At 37.1% G+C, this 24,223-nt stretch overlaps 1 protein-coding gene across 2 annotated transcripts in view; it reads right to left on the bottom strand.

Moving 5' to 3' along the window:
* Positions 1–3,485: 3,485 nt before the first annotated feature.
* The window catches only part of hk2 (hexokinase 2), a 79,757-nt gene continuing 59,019 nt past the window's right edge, over positions 3,486–24,223 (bottom strand). Inside the window, exons 11-19 of one of the 2 annotated variants that reach the window (XR_008807437.1) lie at positions 22,643–22,791; positions 21,996–22,115; positions 20,510–20,605; positions 20,204–20,303; positions 18,943–19,126; positions 15,967–16,122; positions 8,998–9,234; positions 3,584–3,896; positions 3,486–3,552 (exon numbers count right to left, since the gene is read on the bottom strand). Coding sequence is in view for 1 of the 2 variants with exons in the window: in XM_056254695.1 (XP_056110670.1) it covers positions 3,755–3,896; positions 8,998–9,234; positions 15,967–16,122; positions 18,943–19,126; positions 20,204–20,303; positions 20,510–20,605; positions 21,996–22,115; positions 22,643–22,791 (1,184 nt within the window). In the remaining variant the exon portion in view is untranslated. Of the gene's footprint in view, positions 3,897–8,997; positions 9,235–15,966; positions 16,123–18,942; positions 19,127–20,203; positions 20,304–20,509; positions 20,606–21,995; positions 22,116–22,642; positions 22,792–24,223 lie in introns of both variants that reach the window. The other variant, XM_056254695.1, reaches the window with a different exon arrangement.

A 24,223-nucleotide genomic window follows, 5' to 3' on the forward strand; every position in this document is an offset into this window, starting at 1 on the left:
TACACTAAAATATGAAATGCATGAAAACTTGTAAAAATTCAAGACTCAATGTTTACTTGAAATTGAAGACTCCTCTCCTCAATGGTCCAAAGGAAACTCCCTAGTTTATTGCTATTTCTGCCCTTTTGTTACTGTATGTCTGGTTCTCAAGCCCTTGTGAGTGTATTGGGGATTTCAAACATCTTTTCAATGCTGCAACACTCTAGTAATTGAGATTTTAAAAAAACCTAACAACCAAAAACATCCTTTGACAGATTTTTTTGACTGTGCAGTATAAATAATATTAGATACTATTTACACTTGTAGTTATTTGCACCTCAGTGCAAAAAAAAAAGTCATGACAAAAAAAAGCCTATCAAATTGACCCCTAACACAATAGGAATAGATGGGAATTATTACATTTCTCACACATGTTTTAGTCTCTGAAGAGCTACAATGATAAGATAGCGAAGTGAAGTGATACAATAATTAGGTAGCAAAGTTAAAAACACTCTAAATAACAGTAGCAGAATGGCATTCATTGGATTTGTGATTTAAGAGGGAAGAGGAGCTCAAAGTAACTTCAGCAGATTCTGTTCTATTCCTTCTTGCATCAAACAACTGTTGGATATCAGGACTTCTCTGGTTACACCGGAAGACTCATTTATAGTTGTTACACGCACTCAACACCCCTAATCCCAAGAGTGCGTAGCATATGCACGCAAAAAAAACATTTTTGGGGTATAAATAGCACAAGAAATTTAATTTGTGGTATATACGCAGTTTCATGAGATCGTGTTGGACTTTCGGTTATGCAATTAATTAAAAAAAGTACATTATGAAAGCTTGCAGATAATCCTGTAACAGATAATTTTGTAACATTAAACACTACCATTCAAAAGTTTGGGGTCAGTAATAATTTTTATTTTATTTTTTGGGGGAAAGAAATAAAAGAAATCAATACTTTTATTCATCAATGATGAATTAAATTGATCAAAAGTTAAAGACATAATTTAAGACAAAGTAAAGACATAAAAAGTTAAATAACACAATGTTACAAAAGATTCTATTTCAAATAAATGCTGTTCTTTTGAACTTTCTTCTTCAAGGAATCCTGAAATAAAAATTGAAATAACTGTTTTCAACATTGATAATAATAATGAATGTTTTTTTGAGCATCAAATCTTCAATTAGAATGATTCCTAAAGGATCATGTGACACTGAAGACTGGAGTAGTGATGCTGAAAATTCAGCTTTGCATCACAGGGATAAATTACATTTTAAAATATATTAAAACGGTTATTTTAAATAGTCATAATATTTCAAAATATTACTGGGTTTTTTTTAAGCAAATAAATGCAGCCTTGATGAGCAGAAGAGACTTCTTTTAAAATCTTACTGATCCAAAACTTTTGATTGGTAACCTTTTATTTAAAAAAGCCCTGGTGATGAAGAAACTAAATTATGAATTATTAATAAACTCAAAAACCTTTATTACAAAACAACAACACTCTATGGACATTTGAGTATCTTGCATATATGTGGGGTTGGTTGCAGGGGGCTTTACTTAAAACCAAAATACAACGCTTACAGAGACATTCACCAGGTGTTAAAGGTCATTCCTACATATGCGATGGACATCACCTTTGCTTGCCTATTGCATTTTTGAAATGGCCTTTAGCGCGGACACACTGAATATGTGAAAATTCCCCTGCAAAAGGCAGTGTTTAGGTACAGGTGCCACAAAGAACATTTGAAAGCTGTAGCATATCAGACCTGATTTGACCTTAGAATTCATGAGTTATTGTCCATGGAGCCTTACAAGAATAGGTAGATTGCTCACAGGCACAGAATGGACAGAATAAGTAGACTGCTCACAGGCACAGAATGGACAGGAATACTGAACAGAAAATCTGTTATTCATAAATTCATACGAATCAATCTAAGTGAGTGACAGTGTTTTGAGAAAATACATGCATGCAGCAATGACAGAACCACAGCATCCAAAGTTCTTAACGCGACGAGAAAAGATTTATGAATATTTCACCGTCTGGATATAAATTTGTATTTTTAAGATGCTACCATCAAAGCATTCAAGATGCAGATATTTATTTGTTTATTTGTCAAGTTGCCAGAAGCATATGGACGACTATAGGTTTAGGTTCAAAACAAAATGAATTTTTATTTATTAATTACTCGTGTCGTTCAAGGGAAACACTTGGTAACATTTTACTGTGTATTTTGTTATATGCTACATGTACTTATTGTAGTAACAACTATTATGCATAATCACATGCAACTAACCCTCAACCAAACTCTAACCCTACAGTAAGTATGTGTTCAATTTAAAATTTAGGCCTGCTCTTTACACAAAATTTTATGTGATTTCGAATGCATTAATCATATGAACAACTGTTATTGAATATTTTCTAACATCTTTGGTCCTAGTGGTATAGAAAAAAGATCCTTCACAATTATTCTTTTGTCGTAATGAAAAAAATTAAGTTTATTTATAATGTCTGAATTTGCAGAAATTACACTGTAAAATGAATCAAACCTACAAGCAATTCAATCAAGGAGATAGATAAGTGAAATCATATGAAAATAAAATGACCAACTTGATCTAATTTGATTACTAGACTAAAAGTTTACAGAAGGTTCATTACTGACAGTCTGATAAAATGGCACTCGTTCAATATTTGCTGTGAGAAAATTACACCTCACACCCTGACATTATCCACAACATGATAAACTGTGATGCACAGCTCTGATCAGCAATGGCGACATTCATCACTAATAAATATCCCACCAGGGCTGCAAGGGAAGACACAATTTGATGCATTCATGTTCACAGTGTGAGTCTCTCTTGACATGTAACGGTGATAATTTCACCTGTCATTTCTAACCCAAAATGTGCCAACGCAATTTACAGAATATTGTGCATTTAAAAAAAAGAGCGCAAGATTATATACTTCAGTTTGTATGTTTTGGATTGCATGCACTTTTTAGTAGATCAAAAATATTATAAAAGACCAAATTCAGTTTGGTCAGCGCACAAACGTACAGTCCAGCACATAAAAGTAAATTTTCCAGCTCACACCATCAAGTTAGCTCTTAAAAGCACCTCACCTGACAGCTTTCCTCAAACCAGCACTTGGACCTGTTCAGAAAACTAATGAGATTAGCTTCATGTCAGTCTAGTAGCAGCGGGACTGTGCTTTAGTAACAGGAAGAGCAGCACGACACAAATTAAGATTAAACTAAAGAACATCCTCACTTGAGAATCATCAATAAATGTATTTAAAGGAACAGTTCACCCAAAAATAACAATTCTGTTTACTCACCTACTTCACTTACAATTATTCCTTTAATCACATGCATGGACTCTAGTTAGGTACAAACATAAATTACATCATTCACAAGTCAAAAGGTGAATAAAATCGCTGTGCTTTTTTCAAATCAGTAACAATATGATAATATATATGTGCAAGAGGATCTAGACTAGTTCTTTGTTTTTCTTCTGCTTGATATTCCCTTTTCTACAAACAACCCCCCACCGGCACATTCCAAGCCCTTGCAATAAATGACCTAAAGCAAAACAAACAAACAAAAAAAAATGAAAAAAATAAATAAAATACATTCTTGAACAGACAGGAGTGTTGTTTCAGTAAGGCCATATTGTTGCACAGAAAAAAAGAGAAAAATCTGGAAGCTCAGTACGTAATTTTCTTTTTTCCACATTATCTTTTCCCCTTTATATTATTCCGTTCAGTCACTACTTTCCCGTATCTCTTAATCGACAAGCCACAGCCGTGATGAGGGCGGCACCTTTTCCGCTGCCATCTTCTGATTGGACGAGAGTGACCTCACAGTTGGGCGCCAGGTCTCTTAAGGTCTCCCGCATGATGGTGGCAAAGCTGATGAGACAAAAGAGGAGAAAACAAAACATCTGAATGAGGAAATCTGAGTATGAGCTAAATCTGCTCTTTTGTGCATTTATTGGGGTTTTTTTTGTTTTCCCACATCAAAAAAAATCTGCACTTCTTTTTCTATTAATTTTTTTACTGTACTTTATTTTATTTTTTATTCTAAACTGTTTTAATTATTTCCTCCTATGTAAAGCACTTTGAATTACCATTGTGTATGAAATGGGCTATATAAATAAACTTGCCTTGCCTTGCCTTGCCTTAATATGATATAATATAATAAAATAAAAATATAACTACTTTTAAAGTTTAAAAGTTTTAAACTTTTTAAAACAATGTTTAAAAGCACAGTACATTCCTCCAGCAAGGTTTAGGCTGTTTTTGTAGTCATTTGATCGAAAGTATACAGTCATTGACACTTACATCAAATTGTTAATTAAACTCCTGACATTGCACAAGGAAGCATACTGTGTATACACACACACACACACACACACACACACACACACACAGAGACACAAACACAGAGTTGTAATCGAAATTATTCAACCCCCCTTGCAAATCAGGTTAATTGGCAAAATGTACAGACTTTAAACTGTTTGCAATGAACAAATCAAACAAAATAAATTGAACAAATGTTTCAAGTGGTTTCCCCAAATTCACCTGAAAATGCAACTTAACTTTTCATGACTTCTGCAGTCTCAAAATTACTCAACCCCCTGAATAGAATCCCTCACAACAGCACAAATCTGCAAAAAAGGTGTTGTCTCAAGCACACCTGATGCAACTCATCAAGGGCTTCATTAGGTGCACCAGGTGTGCTTGAGCTAGAACACATGAAATATGTGAACTGGCTAGGGGCTAGTCTACACCTACACAGGTTTTTTTTATAACAGATTTTTTCTCCCTCTACATAAAAAAAAAGAAAAAACACGCTATGAACCGCTGTCAAGAGCATGCCAAACCAACAGGTGGCGATATAACCCTAACAGTAAAGCCATGTTGGCCAATCAGAAGTTGTAATACGCAGTGACCTGCGTAGTATTACATTCTGACATCTCTGTTCCTCAATATAATGGGATAACTGTGCATGTATTTGCCCACGTCATAAGCCCTATGAGCAGCAATATTTCGCCTCATGTAAACAAAGGAGATAAAAGCGCGCACTCCGACGTCACAAGCCAAAATCTCTGGTTCCACCGGCTACACGACAACACTGCAACCGGAGTGTCTGAAAATCTTCACCCTGGCAGGAGTTTTCAAAAAAGATTAGGTTTCAGCGTTTGCGTGTGGACGAACGGCCAAACCGCAGATTTTGAAAATACCCCTGTTCGTGTGGACAGGGCCTAGGTTTGTTGAATGTCATGTTTGACTGCATGTTAAAAATATGGCTAAGTCAAAAGAATGGTCCAAAAAGATAAGAGAAGGTACCGTCGCCTTTCACAAACAAGGAACAGGATACAAAAAGATAATATAAAGGAAGGAAGATAAAGGTTCCTAGAGACACCATAGTTCACAAGTTCAAAGTTAAAGGAACAGTGGTTATGCTACGGGGCAGAAAAGGGAAGCTATCAATGGCTGCAACCAGATTTTTGAGAAGACAGGTTCAGAAAAATCTTTGAGTGGCTGCAAAAGACCTGCAGCAAGACTTGGTGGCAACAGTCACTGAGGTTTCAACTTTCACAGTAAGGCACATACTAAACGCATGCGGTTTCCATGCCAGAACTCCAATACGTACACCATTACTGACCCCAAAACACAAGAAAACTGCTAAAAATTATATAAATACGCCACAGAAGTTTGGGGATTCTGTTCTGTGGAGCGATTAAACAAAACTGGAACTTTTCTGCCCTTTTGGATCTGCGGTATGTCTGGAGGAAGAAGAATGAAGCATACGCTGAAAAGAACACTCTGCCTACAGTTAAGCATGGTGGTATTCGGTGATGCTCTGGGGCTGCTTTGCATCCTCTGGCACTGGAAACCAGCGTGTGGAAGGCAAAATGCATCTGTAAATCCTAGGAAAAACGTCATGCTGTCAGTGAGGAAGCTGAAGCCGAGCGGGCGGATCTTGGACAGAGCGCAGAGCGGCATTTTTAAAAGGACGGAGCGTCGCCCTATTTCCCTCTCCGCTCCGCTCACACCACGAGTCTAAAGCATGCTTAGTCAAGCCTGTCTCGCACAGTCAACAGTAGACTATTTTCAGTCAAAACTCGGCTCAATAATGGAGTTCAAAAAGAAGACAATTTTGGAAAGAAAACTCCACGTCTTTCCCCGTCTGGCTAAAGTAACTTGCATTGTGTTCAGGATCCCAAGCGGGTCTGCGAGCGCAGAGAGGGTTTTCTCCGCTTCTGGCCTGCTGTCAAGAAACCACTGCATGAGTCTGAAGCCTCAGATATTGTCCAAACTTGTGTTCTTGAAGGTGAACTCAAAAGAACTGTAGATAAGGAAAGCAATTAATATTTTTTTTTTTTTTTTTAAAGTTTGACAACATAAGCCAATTTAATTTGTAATCCTCTGGGCAAAAGTTCAGTTATAAGAATTTTGGCCTAATATTTAATTTACTTTTAAAACGTCTATGTATATTTTTTTAATATTATTAGGCCCATTTATTTGTTTAATTTGACAGCAGTTTGTGTGTACAATGGATAAGCCTAAAAGCCAATTTAAATGTTAATCGTACGCTTTGCGCAAAAGTTCAGTTATCAAAATTCTGGCCTAATAGTTAATTTACTTTTAAAACTTTTATGTATATTTTTGTTTATAACATTTATTTATATTATTAGGTCCATTTATTTGTTTAATTTCACAGGACTTTTTGTGTAGGCTATATTCCTTCTTACACAGGCTAGGCCTAATTTGTAATTTGAAAACATTTCTATTTGGAAAATGTTGTTGTTGCTCTTTAGTTCTTTGGGAGGTAAGCTGTGGTCTAAGCTAAAAGTGAAATACATGCAGATTTTTTTCCTTTTTTGGAGCGAGCGGGGGGCGATTTGAGTGGAGCGCGAAGCAAACTGCGTTGAGCGCTGAGCGATAATGAGCGGAGTGGCCTGATGTGGCTTTGAGCGGGGGAGCGGAGGGGTGAACAGTTCCGTGAGCGAGGAGCTGAGATTCTCACCACTCCACTCATATGCTCTGGGTCATAACAGCAAAAGGGTGTTCTACTAAGTACTATAGTTTAAAATGTTGCATTTTTAGTTGAATTTGGGGAAACCACTTAAAAGTAATTGAAATAGCTCAACACAACAAATATTTCGTTTAATTTGTTCAGTGCAAACAGCTGAAAGTCTATAAATTTTGACAAGAAATTACAAGTGTGTGTATATATATATATAAATAAATATATATATATATATATATATATATATATATATATATATATATATATATATAAATATATATCACATAATTATATTTACCATAAAGTAAGCACCATCGACAGGGTCCAAAACAAACACTGGCTAGTAAAAACGGGCTTTGGTAAGTTAGCCAGTAACTCTAAGAGGAACTACAAGATAGCACATTATTTAAAGGGATAGTTCTGCCTAAATTAAATCTGTTCCTGCACCTTTTGAAGCCAGTGGAGTGAGGTTTACCCACACAGCTCTAACTAGCTGGCCCTCCATTACACTCACCCCCCTAAACCTCACTCCCATCCGGGCCCTATTTGACCTGCTCTGGGCGAGATTTGAACCTGCATCTCTAGCCTCAGTAGCTAGTGCACCTCTTGAGGCCAGGGGAGTGAGGTTTACTCGCCCAGCTCTTACTAGTTGGCCTCGGTTACAGATAGAAGCTCAAGACCTCACAAAAAGGTCAGCAACGCCTGTGATTTATGGCTCAGCTTTAACGCCTCTGCTACATTAACAAGCGTCATGGGGCACTGACAATCTTTCATTTCAGGCTACTCTGGTACATTTTTCTTGCCTTACATAAGCAAAAAAAATTCTCACGCCCCTCACAAAAGCCCACATGCTACAAGTAGAATGTCAACCCATAGTTTGAAAACCACTAATTTAACTAAGACAGTTGCAGCTCATACAGAACGCTGCTGCCAGGATTCTGACCAGGACCAGAAAATATGAACATATCACACCAGTCCTCAGGTCTTTACACTGGCTCCCAGTTACATTTAGGATTGATTTTAAAGTATTATTACTGGTATATAAATCATTCAATGGGTTAGGACCTCAATATATTGCAGATATGCTCACTGAATATAAACCTAACAGATCACTCAGATCATTAGGATCACATCAGCTAGAAATACCAAAGGTTCACTCTAAGCATGGAGAGTCTGCTTTTAGCTATTATGCCAGCCGCAGCTGGAACCAGCTTCCAGAGGAGATCAGATGTGCTCCTACAGTCACATTCAAATCCAGACTCAAAACACATCTGTTTAGCTATGCATTTACTGAATGAGCACTGTGCCACTGTTCGTCCGACTGTTTTTACTGTACTGCTTTAATTCTTTTTTATATATATACTGTATATTTTTTTATTATAATCTCTGGAAGAGATTTTGAAGGAGAGCGGGAGAGTCTTCACTCCGATGAGGCGAGTGAAGGAGTAAGTTAATTATACTGCTGACAGTATAAGAAGTCGCTGAGAGCGTCGTTAAGGGTAACGGCAGCAGACAGCGCACACGAAGCGTGCTCTGTGGGGCCCCCGCTGGGCATTACTGGTGTAGCACCACCCCAGCAGAGTACGTCCCTGGGCTAGAGGTCCAGTGGCACCGTAAACCGGCTCAATCTCTTCCATCTCAGATAGGGGATCCCCGAATTTAGTAAATCAGGCAGTTAGGGATACTAACAAAAAATAGGGTTGTTTGCCAGGGATGCATCAGGAATGATTCCGAGGGAAAAATAAAAGAAGTTGTGACCCAAATTGGCGTGGACCAGAATGACTTTATTTTATTTTTTATTCTAAACTGTTTTAATTATTCTTATTTGTTTTGATTATTTTAATTTCTTCCATTGTCTATGAAATGTGCTATGTAAATAAACTTGCCTTGCCTTGCCTAAGTAATCAGGGGCAAATATTAACTGCAAAAGAGATTCACGGTCTTATCCCATCATCGTGCTGTGTGGTCACTCACTGTGGGTGAAGTTTGTAGAGCGTGCCGTCCACTCCTACTGTGATGTTGAGTTGCTCGAGGCCACGGTTCCGCCGTATCTTGTCCACCACAGCAGCCAGACCGGCTCCGCACAACTGGGCCGCCCGTTTGGACACCACGCTGCAAACCTCCTTCACAAGAATACTGTCGTCGCACGTACTGCTGGTCAAGCCCAAGTGTTGCAGGATGGAACGGACCTGCCTCAGTGCCAAACGATCGCTGTGAGAAAGAAAAATATTCATTATGATGATTAACCCTCTGGGGACCAAGGTGTTTTTGGGGTCCTTGAGATGTTTTGACATGCTCTGACATTTGTGCTTTTTTCAGTTGCTTATAAACATATTAATGGCACAGGTGAAATTACACTCTATTTAGCACAAACAGGACTACCATAATGTGTGAGCAACATGTATGTACATGTTTGTATTTTTGAGAGAATATTGTTTATGCGTGGTTATTGAAAAAAATAAAAAATAAAGTTTTTGAAATAAGGACACAAAAAACATACTAAATATGAGTCCACAAGACTTTTGACTAATGTGCGTTGTTGCCTAGAGTTTTTGCTTCAAAATGATCTAAAAATCATCCTTCCTTATCATTCACATAAAACAATAGATTGTTTTAAATTGTGAAAAACATTTTTTTTGTTTGCCAAGGCAATATGCGGATGGGCGGAACGGCCCAACCCCTATCATGAATAATTAAGTGGTTCTCAGACAGTGACCCTGCATAATAATGAGCCTTTCATTCAGGGGTGTCACACAAGAAAGAATGTAAGGACAATATATATATATATATATATATATATATATTGTAATTGCATTCTTTCTTGTATATATATATATAGCCTACATGTGTATATATATATATATATATATACACACACACACACACACACACACACATATATATATATATATACAAACAATCAAAATATAAATGAAAGCCAAAAGCACATTTTTAGTCATACCTGGAAACAAATCCTGGTCAAATGCTATATGGGCCAGTCTACAGAATTGGTTCAAAGTTACAGTTGGAAACATCTTGAAAAGAAAATAGTCTTTTCCCATAAATGTCTTATAAAGTATTATTTTTTAAAGCAGACCAATACAATAAAAATAAACCAGTCGCATTTCAAAGTCGCTCGCGAAATGACCGCCAGGTGGCGCAAAGGGACATTTATCAAAACGTAAGTGGGGCTAATGTCAATTAACAGTAAGGATGAAATTCTACAAGTTATGGTAATTTACAAATAAGCCTACAAGAAACATTTATTTTTAAACAAATATTTTTAAATATGCAACATGCACGTTTAAACAACAAACAATACAATCTGAACCAGCGCTTCCTGTATTGAGACATGCAGCGCGTTTCAGTTACGATCTTGGTTCCAGTGGCCTTAATACATTCACGGCTTTTTAAAATGTCACAAAGCATTTTGAGATGGTTTTGAATGAAATATTGAAGTTTATAATTAGGGTATTTTGGCACACCACGCCGAGTGGCTATGCATTATTCTAAAATCTGGCTTTATTCTGGCATGTTGAATTAGAGTTTGACAAACGCGGCGGCGAGTTCATTTGGATTTATTTTTAACAGCTAAAAGAACTTACTGCGTAATTGTTGGTCATACAGATAAGATATCATCTTTTAAAACTGTAAAAGGTCTACTTTTATTCATGTAGGCTAAAGTAGGCCTACACTCACAGGCTAACGACAAAACGTTTTCTCGCTCATGTGAGAAACAAACGTTTGGGCATTTCTCAGTGAGAAAATTCATAGCCGAGCGGTAGAACTTACGGTTCGATCATCAAGATGACACGGGTTCAAATCCCGGTCAAATATGGTCTACTGAAAATTTTATATTTATTAATGCAGAGAGATTTGTCTAGCTCTAAAACTCTGTTACACCATACAGTTTTTTGCTTATATTTATAAAATAAAATTACCATGCATTTCCATTTTACACTAAGGAACAATAGTATCCAACAGAACGACGTTGCATTTGTACCAATCGTACGAGGCTACCAATCGTAATTTCAAAAGCAGTTCTGTAAAAAAAGTAATTTTACATATATAGCCTATATATATATATATATATATATTTTTAGGCCTATTATTATTATTATTTTGATTCCCTACAACCTAGAGTTTTTAAAAACATGGTTTTAAGTAAAGTGTGATTTGCCAGGGGGGACGGGGATTTCCTTCTGGTCTAAACATCCCTGCTTCTGCTGAATTATTTGAATCCCCACACCCCTCCCTCCACAGTAATCAATGCTATAGGCTACTTCACCAATAGACCATATCAAATATAAAATAGAGATATGCAACAAGCACGTTTAAACAACGACAAACAATAAAACCAGCGTTTCAGTTGTTCATTAGTTCAAGTGGCCTTAATGCATGCACGGCTTTTCAAAATTTCACAAAGCGTTTTGAGATTATTTTGAATGAAATATTGAAGTTTATAATTAAGTGTTTTGGCAGACCACGCCGAGTGGCCCTGTGCATTTTTCTAAAGTCGGGTTTTATTCGAACTTTTGCTAACGACAAAAGTTTATCTGTCGTCTCTGTCTCCGGGAACTGCGCGTCACAAAAATGAACCGAAAGCCACTTCAGCTCAGTCACTATAAGAAATCGGCTCTGTCTAAAGCCTTTAAATGTCTAAATATTCAGGCTAATAAATGTTATCTGATTATGTAATCCATATGAAAACGAGAGGTACAGAGGATGTACTCAAACATGTAGCCTGTAAGCGCTTCCCAATGAGAAAATGACAAGGGTGAAAATCTCGCTCTAATTAAATGTAGCAGGCTAAATCGCCCTGAATTAAAATGTAAAAACAGATCAAATAATGTATTTGTCGAAATGTTGCGATATTGTTTCATTTAGGTTCATAATTATTCTATACATGTTATTTAATTTAGCAGCATTACCACAAAGCACCGTGGTTCGATATTTATTTGAATAAAAAAAAAAATAAAAAAAACTTAATTCACAAATTGCATGCCTGGTTGAAAGGATCCAAAGATCCCTGTAGACTTTAATATTGAGTTGAACATTTTGTTCATGACAACAAATTAACATGCGTTTTTTCAGATTATATTTAGTTTTGCTTGGAAAAAGCTGGCCCAAACCAGTTTTATTTCATCAATTATTGAAATAATGAAATATTTAGTAATAAACTTTTATGACAGAAATATCACTAGGCTACATGTAACTTAAATCATTTAATTCCTTCATTATCAACACTGTCTAGAATAGCGATTTAAGTGTGAATTGCGACTTCTCTTTGTGTTAAATCAGCCTCAGACTCCGATAGCCGGTGGGGGGTTGGAGGGACAGTTCAGTGCTGTATCGTGCGCGCAGGACAATAGGCCTAGGTGTTAATGTTCCTCTTTCATGGAGAGCGAGGGAGACTAAATAAACTTGTTAAAAAGAGATTCAGCGCGAGAGAGGCAAAGAAAAACGCATGTTTTAATTTAATTATGTTGCTTTGGACAATTTTCGTTTTGTAGGCCTACTGTTTTAATTGTTTAATATAGCTGTCATTTCTTTGGCAATACAAATTTAAAATGTCGCAAGAATAAGATTAGCCTAGTGTTTCTTATTTTGCATCGCAAAAGAAATAAACTCCAAACCCGATGCAACCCTGTTTTAAATAATAAAAAAAACTGTCCCGACACTTTATTTAAACCTTGAAATGTTCGAACTTGGTTTCAAACTTAAGTAATTTTAGTGTTCTTTTACATTACACAATAATTTAGCAGACTAAAGACGAGCTTCTTCATTTTCATTTTCTGATGCAATCGGCTGACAATCTTCCTTCATCAGTTTTTGTCGTTTGTGCAGCGCTGCGGTTCCAGGAATGTAGCAAATTTATGTTATGATAATTAAACAAAACTCTTGACTTTAAATAAGTAAACAGTTATAAACAGTTAGCTATTTAAGCATCAAGAAGGTAAAATATAAACGCTGTTGGCCAACATCGGTTAACAACATGTATGCTATATTGAGATTCGATCTCGGGTCGTTTGAAGCTCCTCGAAGCTCGTGTTGTTTCGTTAACCACTGAGCTATCGTCTGTACGTCTGTAAATGTTTTTATTGCAATGTTTTATGTTTTCATTATTTATTCAATTTCATTTCAGTAGCCTAATTTCAGTATTGTGATTATGAATTATTTTAACTACGTTTCACTTGTTGAATTCATCTGCTACCAGCTTTTAATCGCTCTGAATGAGCCGCGGTGCGGCGGCAGATTACGCATTAGAAAGAATAAACGAACACTTTTCAGAGTCTATGATTGTAGCGCCTCTTAGCGGTAAAAGGCAGCAAAAACACCACACATTTTACCGCCGCGGTGGAACGGCTGATGTGGGCATTGTCATGGCTTGCCTCAACATTTGCGTTTGAATAGCGCGCGTCCTCCGTGGGCGTGTCAGATTAACGCGTAATGAAGTGTAATGAGCTGGGGAAAAAAATTCTGACAGCACTCTCTTTTCATACAGATTACATAAACTGAGAATATTTGTTTTTTATATAAATTACTTCATTGAAAAGAAGAGAATTCAAGCTTCATAAAGAAAAATCTCTCGTGCCTGTATGACAAGTATTTGCAGAGTTAGAGTTAATTTTTCGGACGTGTTTCAGAATGGACTGCACTGACAGAGAGAAGGCAAAACTCATGTTTATTTTTCTTTATTTGACAAAAAGCACAAAACTTTGTTTTTATTGTGAGTATACAGAAAAATAATAGACAATTAACAGGATCGATTGATGTATAACACTTATATGTACGATCAAAATCAACAGAGTATTTTAAGTCTATTTTTCTGCTATGTGAAAAAAAAACGGCAATTGTTAAAAGGGACCCTTTTCAAAGTGTCTACTAAAATAAAAATGTTCACATATTTTACATTATTGCAGCACCTCTCTTCACAGTCTGTCTGTAACACTGTTTAGTTCAGGTCTCTATGAAGCCCCTCCTGAAAAGCTCAGTTTTCTCTGATTGGTCGGCTGGACCAGTGTGTTGTGATTGGTCAACCGCTTTGAGCATGTTTCAGAAATGTCACACCCCTGACCATAACCACAAGTTTCTTTCAACACACTACTAACGGATCTCAAACAGACCTCGCCCTTTTTCCGCGTTTGTCTTGGGCGGGAATTATTTAAATGAGGAATATTGTGACGTGAAAATTCTCAGAAGAGAACTCAAGACTGCAATCGATGCGTTTCAGGAAGTTTTAAAACAGGGCTTACTGTTGTAGAGAATAACTCTCTTTGGAGTGACTTTCTGCTTTGTAACTTTGCAGACCTATATCATGCTCAAACAGCAATATTACACAGGTAAGAAAATAAAAATGTAAAAATATGACCCCTTTAATAATCAATAGTCACAGAGCAAATTGTATTGCATATATCCTCCTACATGACAAGTAGATCATGTCGTAAATTAGTAGTAAATTAAATCAAGGTTAACAAACATTACGGTTACATTGAGGAATATGGAATACAAATACTACAGCACAGATATGCAAGAATTGTCAAATCAAACCAAAATTTGCAGGCAGTCCTCGCTTGGAATATTACCTTTATGATTAAGCATAAAAGAAAACAGCACATCTTATTATATGCGCCAAGACGCCTTAGGCTCATCAAATAATATTGGACATAATCAGCATGCTTACAACAGAGAAGCCCCTGGGGCTCAGACACCAATGTTAACAATTCATGCAGTCTGTGGCCAGGGCCGTCGCTAGTGGGGTGAAAGGTGGTGACAATTATAGGGGCCCCCGCTGCCCAGGGGGCCCCAACAAATCCAGCAGTTATACTATTTAGGCCCCTGTAGTATGAATAATTCTAATATTTATATTAGTTGTATGCCTGAGATTTAAATGAAAACAACAAAAACGTGCAATTTGGGTAAATATTTTTCCAAATATCTGCTTCTCTTACCTCCATAAAAATGGTTTAGTCCGACCTAAAGTATGTATTAATTATTCAGTCAGAGTCAGTGACAAACATCAGATGGACCCAATAAAATTGTAAGTCCCGCCCCAGCTCGTGAACAGAACCAATCAGAGTTGAGGCGGCAGCCTGAAGTTAACGATGAAGTTGGTGGAAGAGCAGGAGACTGACTGACTGAAAAATGTCGGGGAAAAGAAAACAAATCAGGGAACCAGAAATGCCAGGAAAAGACGGAGAGGGAGGCAAGGAGAGTGGTTGTATCCCAGTCGATCAAGACGTTCTTAAAGACCGGTTATATATTGTTATTTCGCTGGGAATTAGAAAACTTCCGTCTACAGTCTACCGTGTACAGTCATTTTTTATTATCGGTGCGCGCCGCAATCGACCGAATGATTACGTGGTCTAAATTCCTGTCTTTTTACAGTATTGTAACTAGAGTTTTAAAAAAATTACACAAGTCATGACGCATTGCATTATGCATCTGACCTGCCGGCTGATGATATTTAAAACATCGAGAAAACACGAATAAAACACACTGCACTTGGATGAATAAATGTATTCGCTTTATTTAATAATATTACCAGTTCCATATTATCTTTATTAAAAAATAAGACAATGAATGCTTTTATTTTTTGAATTAGACTGCATTCTTGTCAATTTTTTAAATGTTTACTTTTTGATTTATGAATTATAACAGACTGATGGGGAATTTTTTTTATTACTTTTAAAAAATTGGTTTTATTATTATTTAACAATTTCTTGCTTTTTTATTAGTTGTAATTTTTATATATACATTTAACTTTTAAAATAAAGGTTTTACAACAACATCACCATCTTCTGTTATGTGGGCCTCCATGTTCATCTATTGTACAGTATATGATATTGGTGGAGGGTGGCGGGGGCCCACATCAATATTTTTTCAGGGGGCCCCGAATCCTCTAGCTACGGCCCTGTCTGTGGCAGTACTGTTCTTACACACCTTTCAATCTGCGACAGGAACTTGGTCTCGAAGATTCCGCGAGTTTTCAGTCTCTCTGAAAGTTTGCCACGGAAAAGCAGACCTTTGGCAGTGAAGTGCAAGAGTACGTTTCTGACGATCTCTCCAAGATACATCCCACTGATCATCTTCTCATACCTGAAAGTGACAGAAAGAAACAAGGAAATTATTCCTTGTCCCCCAATAATGCATATTGCTGCAAAAGTTTGAAGTGATGAGTGAAAATATTGGATTACAACTTTGCACAGGAATGGCAATTTGTATAATGTATAATTTAATACATTAACAGTCTTGTGGCTATACGTTTTAAATAGTGTCTATTTGTGTAACATTCAAATGGAAGTACAGTGGCAAGGCAAAAAAGTACCTGACTGTAATCACAAAAAAAATACACCTTAAACATAATAATGGTTTGGGGCGACATTGCTTGCTGCCTCAGGGTCAGACAGCTAGCCATCACCAATGGAAAAATAATGAGTTTATCAGGACATTTGGCAGGTGAATGTAAGGCCATCTGTCTGCCAAATGATTCCCAACAGACACTTAAGGATGCAACAGGACAACAAACCAAAGCACATGAGTAAACCAACAACAAAATGGTATCAACAGAAGAAAATACGCCTTTTGGCAACCTGACTGAGATGCTTTGGCATGATCTCAAGACAACATTTAGACCACGCATCTCCGACTACAACTTTTAATGACCAATTTATCAATCCATCCAACTTTTTCCAGAATCTTAAAGGGACAGTTCACCTAAATTAACATAATTTACTAGTATTTATGTTGTTAAAAAGAAGTCTGAGTTTATTTCTTCCTGGAACGCAAATAGTCATGTGTTTGTAAACACACAGAAAAATAGACCAAAATCATTTTCACTGAAAATCATGCCATTACACTCATATCTCATTCCCTTTTGGAATGAATGTGCACAAGTGTAAATGTGATTTGAGGACAATGGCAAGACTACCTTCCTTATTTATTTTCTGTCTACTGTAGCTACACTTACCTAAAGGATTATTAGGAACATCATACTAATACTGTGTTTGACCCCCTTTCGCCTTCAGAACTGCCTTAATTCTGCGTGGCATTGATTCAAAAAGGTGCTGAAAGCATTCTTTAGAAATGTTGGCCCATATTGATAGGATAGCATCTTTCAGCTGATGGAGATTTGTGAGATGCACATCCAGGGCACGAAGCTCCCGTTCCATCACATCCCAAAGATGCTCTATTGGGTTGAGATCTGGTGACTGTGGGGGCCATTTTAGTACAGTGAACTCATTGTCATGTTCAAGAAACCAATTTGAAATGATTCGAGCTTTGTGACATGGTGCATTATCCTGCTGGAAGTAGCCATCAGAGGATGGGTACATGGTGGCCATAAAGGGATGGACATGGTCAGAAACAATGCTCAGGTAGGCCGTGACATTTAAACGATGCCCAATTGGCACTAAGGGGCCTAAAGTGTGCCAAGAAAACATCCCCCACACCATTACACCACCACCACCAGCCTGCACAGGGGTAACAAGGCATGATGGATCCATGTTCTCATTCTGTTTACGCCAAATTCTGACTCTACCATCTGAATGTCTCAACAGAAATCGAGACTCATCAGACCAAGCAACAAGCCTCTTTTTCCTATTTGTAGTGGAGAGGAGTGGTACCCGGTGGGGTCTTCTGCTGTTGTAGCCCATCCGCCTCAAGGTTGTGCGTGTTGTGGCTTCACAAATGCTTTGCTGCATACCTCAGTTGTAACAAGTGGTTACTTCAGTCAAAGTTGCTCTTCTATCAGCTTGAATCAGTCGGCCCATTCTCCTCTGACCTCTAGCATCAACAAGGCATTTTCGCCCACAGGACTGCCGCATACTGGATGTTTTTCCCTTTTCACACCATTCTTTGTAAACCCTAGAAATAGTTGTGTGTGAAAATACCAGTAACTGAGCAGATTGTGAAATACTCAGACCGGCCCGTCTGGCACCAACAACCATGCCACGCTCAAAATTGCTTAAATCACCTTTCTTTCCCATTCTGACATTCAGTTTGGAGTTCAGGAGATTGTCTTGACCAGGACCACACCCCTAAATGCATTGAAGCAACTGCCATGTGATTGGTTGATTAGATAATTGCATTAATGAGAAATTGAACAGGTGTTCCTAATAATCCTTTAGGTATATGTAACATGTATTCAAGCTACAATTAGATACAAAAACTGTACATGTAAACTATTCCAGCCCGTTCTCATCCTTTGGCGTCATACATGTGACGCTTTGGACATTTCGTTGAAATCTTACGCACATGGCATCCTTTAGCATCAACATGAGACGCAGAACCCAAGGCGTCATACAGGTGACGCTCGTCTAAATCCAACGCACATGGCATTGTTTAGCGTGAATATGAGACACAGATCCCAAGGCGTCATAACCGTATCCTACCCCAGACCTAAACCTACCCATAACAGTGCGTGTTATATTGACGCTATAGGACGCCAATGGATGAGAATGCGTTGACTATTCCTATGATGGAGAATGCAAAAATAAAAAGATGTATTTACAGTCTAGACTAGAGTCTGACTACTTTTGGGACACTGACATCTGATATCCTCTTGAAGTTGGTTCCAGCTGCGGGCAGTTTAGTAGCTAAACGCTGTTTCATCATATTTAAAATGAACTCTTGGCATTGCACTAAGCTGACCTGAATCGAATGATCTAAGAGGTCCATTAGGTTTAAATCCTGCAAGCATATCCGTAATGTATTTTGATTGAGTCATCTATAAATTAGTAATAGCACTTTAAAAATCTATTTCATGTGTGACTGGAAGCCAATGCAAAAACCTCGGGTGATTCAAACAGCAGACTTTCACATGAGCTGCACCTGGATCTGAAACCCCATTAGATATGGACATTTCTCTAACGGGACGTTGACAACATTGCATAAAGGGATCTAGTTTTGAACTCTCACCGCTGTTTCCCAGGGTAAGTGGACTGGTCATCCACAGCTCGATCAAACTCTGTGCAAACATCACCCAGCTCTCCACTGTCCCCGAACGCTCCCCACTCCATGTTCACACACATAAGGCCCTCATCTCCATCCACCAGCTCAATGTTTGACATCTCCTCCATGTAGCATGCGTTAGTCCCTGTGCCTACAGGGTGAAGAAAGAAACACATTTAAGTGTGCCGTAGACAGATACACAATGGTGTGTTTGACTTGAAGCGGCGCTGTGCAGTTGAGAAAGAAATTGGATGTGGATCATTATATTGGATTCGTGCATTCGGTCTTAAAGTGACAGCAACCTAAAAAATACCTGTTGCTGTCTAAGTCATTAATGTTAATGAGACAACAAAGTTTAACAAAGATTAATCTATATTTAATTCATACAGTGAGTACTATATTGTTATTTTACATTTAGGCCTAATTATTACATGTCTGTATCTGAATACACTACAGTTAGACCTTACTTTATTTGTTATACAGTATTTATCTATGCATGTAATTAGTGTATTACTGACTGTTCACTAGCCTTTAATAATGTTTGAACTTTATTAGTTAGGCTAGTAGGTTTTGCTGTGGTATCGAAGTACTTAGTGTGCTGAAAGTAATAAAATGGAAAGCAAAGCTACATTTTCAGTGTGAGTTAAATATACTTTATTATCTACTTTATTATATAAAGGTCCCATTTAACCTTTGTTAACCTTTAACAGAAAACCCACTAAATAAAAAAACTTCTGAATATAAGCTGTTTTTCACTTTCAGCCCTCGTTAACGATTATATAATCACTTATAAATTATTACATACAAAATTAAGATTAAGATTAACGCAGCTTGGAATTTGAAAAATGTGCTTGGAAAAAAATATGATCAGAATATCGACTTGCTTAATAATTAAGATAGCAAAAGCACACATCTGAATAAAAAATATTTGGGCACTTTGCGGTAGTCAAACCAGTGAGGGGATCCGACTTAACGCATTTTCTAAAAATCATGTTGACACCAGTTGCTTAAAGCTAATTGCAAAAAATGGCTCAAAAAAGTTTTGGTTCTGCAAAATGCATAATTTGTATGCTACCTAGCTTTAAGCTCTAATGCATATTTAAATTAAGACTTTGTTGTTCAAATAATTATTGAGCCAACTAGATAATCACTAAACCTTTTGCGACATTAAAGTCATCTAGAAAAAACAGGCTAATCAGAGGCACATAGGCCAAGAAATCACACCCACCGACAATGAGTCCAACTTCACATTGTGGGTCCTCGTACCCACACGTCATCATCGTCCCCACAGTGTCATTCACCACAGCAACCACATCTAAATCAAATTCCTGTGAGGAATAAAGGACATACAGAGAGAGAGAAGTATTACCAGCAAGGCAGAGCAAATCCACCATCACTGTCTTTCAGGACACGATTCATCTGACTGAACATCTACTAATTACATCTTGCTATAAAAGGCAGGGTAATTGTGACTAATAACTGCAGAAATTGCTCTCGCAGCAGTAGAGCACCAGCGGTGAGTGATAGTGCTGACCTCACTGCGATGGATGGCGTCTTTCAGCAGTGTGGCCACATCCTCTCCCTCACAGCCTGAGGCCTTGAAGCCCTTCGTCCACTTTATCAGGATACCCTGTGAGGAAGAGAGATGGGAATATAGTGGACACAGGACAACACTGTAGACAACTTTTTGTTTTGAGAGAGAGAGAGAGAGAGAGAGAGAGAGTTTTTCTAAAACTTTTGGATACATCATCTTAAAAGAAAAATTACTTAAATAATACATGTGCAACTTTCCATGAATAGGGTACAAATTGGTCTCCCATTATATTTTTTTTTAAGCGAAAAAAGAGAGAGACCCATTACACTGTCTACTATATAATATAAAATTACAGAGTAAGTTTTACAGGTAAAAAGAAGCAATTTTGGCGCCTATGCTCGGTTGATATGTATCGTCATCATTGTCCCACGTTCTCATTGTTTTGCTGGCATATGGGAGATTTCATGCGCAGTGAAAGCTGTCGAAGAACCGCTCGCCCAAGCAGAAAAATTGCTGCCAGATCTCGATTAACGGAAATCACAAAGCATTTGATACAAAACTAAATCAATTTTTTTTTTAAAGTCATAACTGAAATTATTTTCAGTATTTCATTTTCTCCACAGGGAAATTATTTTATCTAAAACTTACACTATAAACTGTTAAAGACAAACCTAGGCTACTGTAACTATCAAAATGTTGTTAATCGATAGTCTATGAGTTTGTTAAAGTCATTGCATTATTTCAACTTGTTTTGTAAAGAATACTTATATTTGTATGTACTATTCTTATATTTATATAATAATTATATTTTACTTATTTTATATATTACAGGCTACTAATATTTATTATATTATACTTTTTTATTCTTAATTTAAAAAACAACAACTTCCGACATGCATTTAAATTGACACTTGCCATGGTGTTTCTTATTTGTCATCTCTGATTTAGATCTGAGTCTTTTGTATGTCCTCAGCTGATGCGCCGTACCGTTTAAAGGTGAAGTTTGTAGTTTCTACGACACTAGTCGGAATTGCAAAAATACAGCATATTTTGCAAACGGCCCTTTCGCAAAAGGTCCAACATATTAAAATGGCATGAGAGTAAGAGACTCTGTACACTATAGAGCGAACGGGAGCATCTCGCTTGTAATAAACCCATCCAATGTATCTGCATCGGGCACTTTTTTTTGACATACCCAGTTAAAAAAGTCACCACACACACACACATACATATACACACATACATTCACACTTCGATATATATATATATATATATATATATATATGTAAGTTTATAAGTTACCAATTTTAGTTCTTAATTTTTAAGAGTTTAAGCTCCATTTTGTACCCTATTCGTGAAAATACACTTTTCAATGTTAAAATCACCAAAAATACTTCATTTTAACTTTATTTGGAAACAAAATCAGTCTATGGTTTGTCCTCATTTGGATAGCTAGATAGACAAGTATGTGTATGTGTGTACTTGCCTGGTCCAGTCGGGTCTGATGGCAGGGAAACGAGAAGGTGAAACCAAGAGGCAGGGATGCCCCCTTCAAACCCATATACTCCAAGAAGTCAGCTATACAGTGCACAATGTGATCAAACAGCTGCAGAGAACCATTCATAAACACACACACAGACACACACATACGTAGGTGAAGACAAAGGATCATTCATGAACAAAGTCCATTATCCATGACATGTACTTGTCACAGCAACTTCCATTAATGTCATGCCAATATGGAATTGAAAATCAAGGAAGTACAAGAGAACAGGTTACGCTGCAAAGTGACTGGATGTGATATTCCATCCTACAATACACCACTATGCAGCAGACAACAGGATAGTAGCACTTGAGTGCTGCCAGTGACCACTTTCAAATAAATTGCAAAAAGGTGAGTGTTTTTCAGGTTCAAAAACAGGGATATCGTTATTAGGTGCATACTACCTCTAGTGTGCTTGACTTGCAATCCAAAACATACAATATCATCATGTATTAGTTTTTCATTTCAATTCAGCAGCTCAGTTGAGAAAAAATACAAAAAGAAACCTTGTAAATGAAAGGAATCCACCATGTACCAAATTCAAATCTTGAATGGGTTTTAATGATGTGGAATATGATTAGTGGGCGTACCTCCTCGCCGGTGCCCTGCGTAATGTCTTGGGGGATAGTGTAGATCTTATTATGCATCTCCACACTCCGTCGTTTTCCATTTCGAACACGCACCAAGAGCACCCTGAAGTTTGTGCCGCCCAGATCCAGTGCCAAAAAGTCACCACGCTCTGTAGAGCATGCACAAGAGATTCAGAGACCGAAATGACTCTCACACACACAAGATAGAGCACACATCATCTTGTTCAGACGTGCACTCACACACCAATCAAATTTTTAGAGGGGTAGATATAGAGGGGTAATTGATTTGTGTCTTATCCCAGTCAAGGTCTTACATACAGTCCAGTGTATCTATTATTTTATTTGTCCTGCATTGGTCAAAAGTCTGGATGTCCTGTAAAGAGCAGATTCAGGGCGTTTCACAATGACAACTGCCTCTTCTTGGACTTTAAAAATGACTGACATTAATTTAGTGATCAAATTCAACACTTATGGAAATATGATAATATTTTGTAATTATTTCAAACTGACACATTTTGGATTTATATAAATAAATAAACATCTCAGGAACATGTTATGGGGTTTCAAATCAAAATATGACTTTCTGTTACGAAACAAGACATCGATTTCATACATGTCCACTGTAGAGCAACACAAATGTATATTTCAAGTAGTCTTTCAAAACCTACAGTGAGAGGTGAAGGAGACTGAAAGTGTTTTTGCTTCACTAATGTTAGCAATCATATTGTTTATTTAAAGCAAACTATTTTTAAAGAAGAGACTGATTTGAAGCAACACAGGTGAGAGGGTCCACTGGCAATCGAGAAGCTCTTTATGCAAACAAGAAGCAACGTGATACAGGTACTATCATGGGAGTGAAGTGAGATCCTGTGGTCAAGTGTAGGCAAGACAGGGGAGCAGTTTATGTTACCATGAACACTTTCTGTTCTGTATGATTTATCTCTGCCCACATACTGTACACAGTCAGGGATAGAATTTTATGAAATTATGCATGGAAAACATTCTCAGAAATAGTTTCTGAGAATAGTTTCCCCTCCAAATTCTCTTTTATTCTTTGGCAAGATGGAATGACATCTTATTTTGCATGCATTACATTCCCATTTGTGATCAGAACTACAAAGCTGTTGCTGTATTTTTTTCCACGAGCACACAAGCATACATTTTTGCAGCGGTTTTCTTAAACAGTTCATAGTGACAACATCTATCAATGGGGTTCAAGGAGGATAGAAAACAACAACAACAACGATGAATCAAATTCACCAGAGCTTGTATGTAGTCGAATAAATGTTCAGATTAAAAATAAAATAAGTAAAATGCAAAACAAATAAAATAAAATGCAAGACAAATCAATAAATAAGTAAAATGCAAAACAAATAAATAAGTAAAATGCAAAAGCGATCAATGAATAAGTAAAATGCTAAACAAATCAATAAATAAGTAAAATGCAAACAAATTGCCTCAAACTCCTAAATTCTGCTTATTAATAGTAAGTACGGAAGATGTTAAGTTTAGGTATTGGGTAGGATTAAGGGACGTAGAATATTATCATGCAGAATAAGGCATTAATATGTGCTTTAGAAG

The sequence above is a fragment of the Rhinichthys klamathensis genome, unplaced genomic scaffold (assembly GCF_029890125.1).
Source record: "Rhinichthys klamathensis goyatoka isolate OS25496 unplaced genomic scaffold, OSU_Roscu_1.1 h1tg000114l_1, whole genome shotgun sequence".
NCBI classification, from domain to species: Eukaryota; Metazoa; Chordata; class Actinopteri; order Cypriniformes; family Leuciscidae; genus Rhinichthys; species Rhinichthys klamathensis.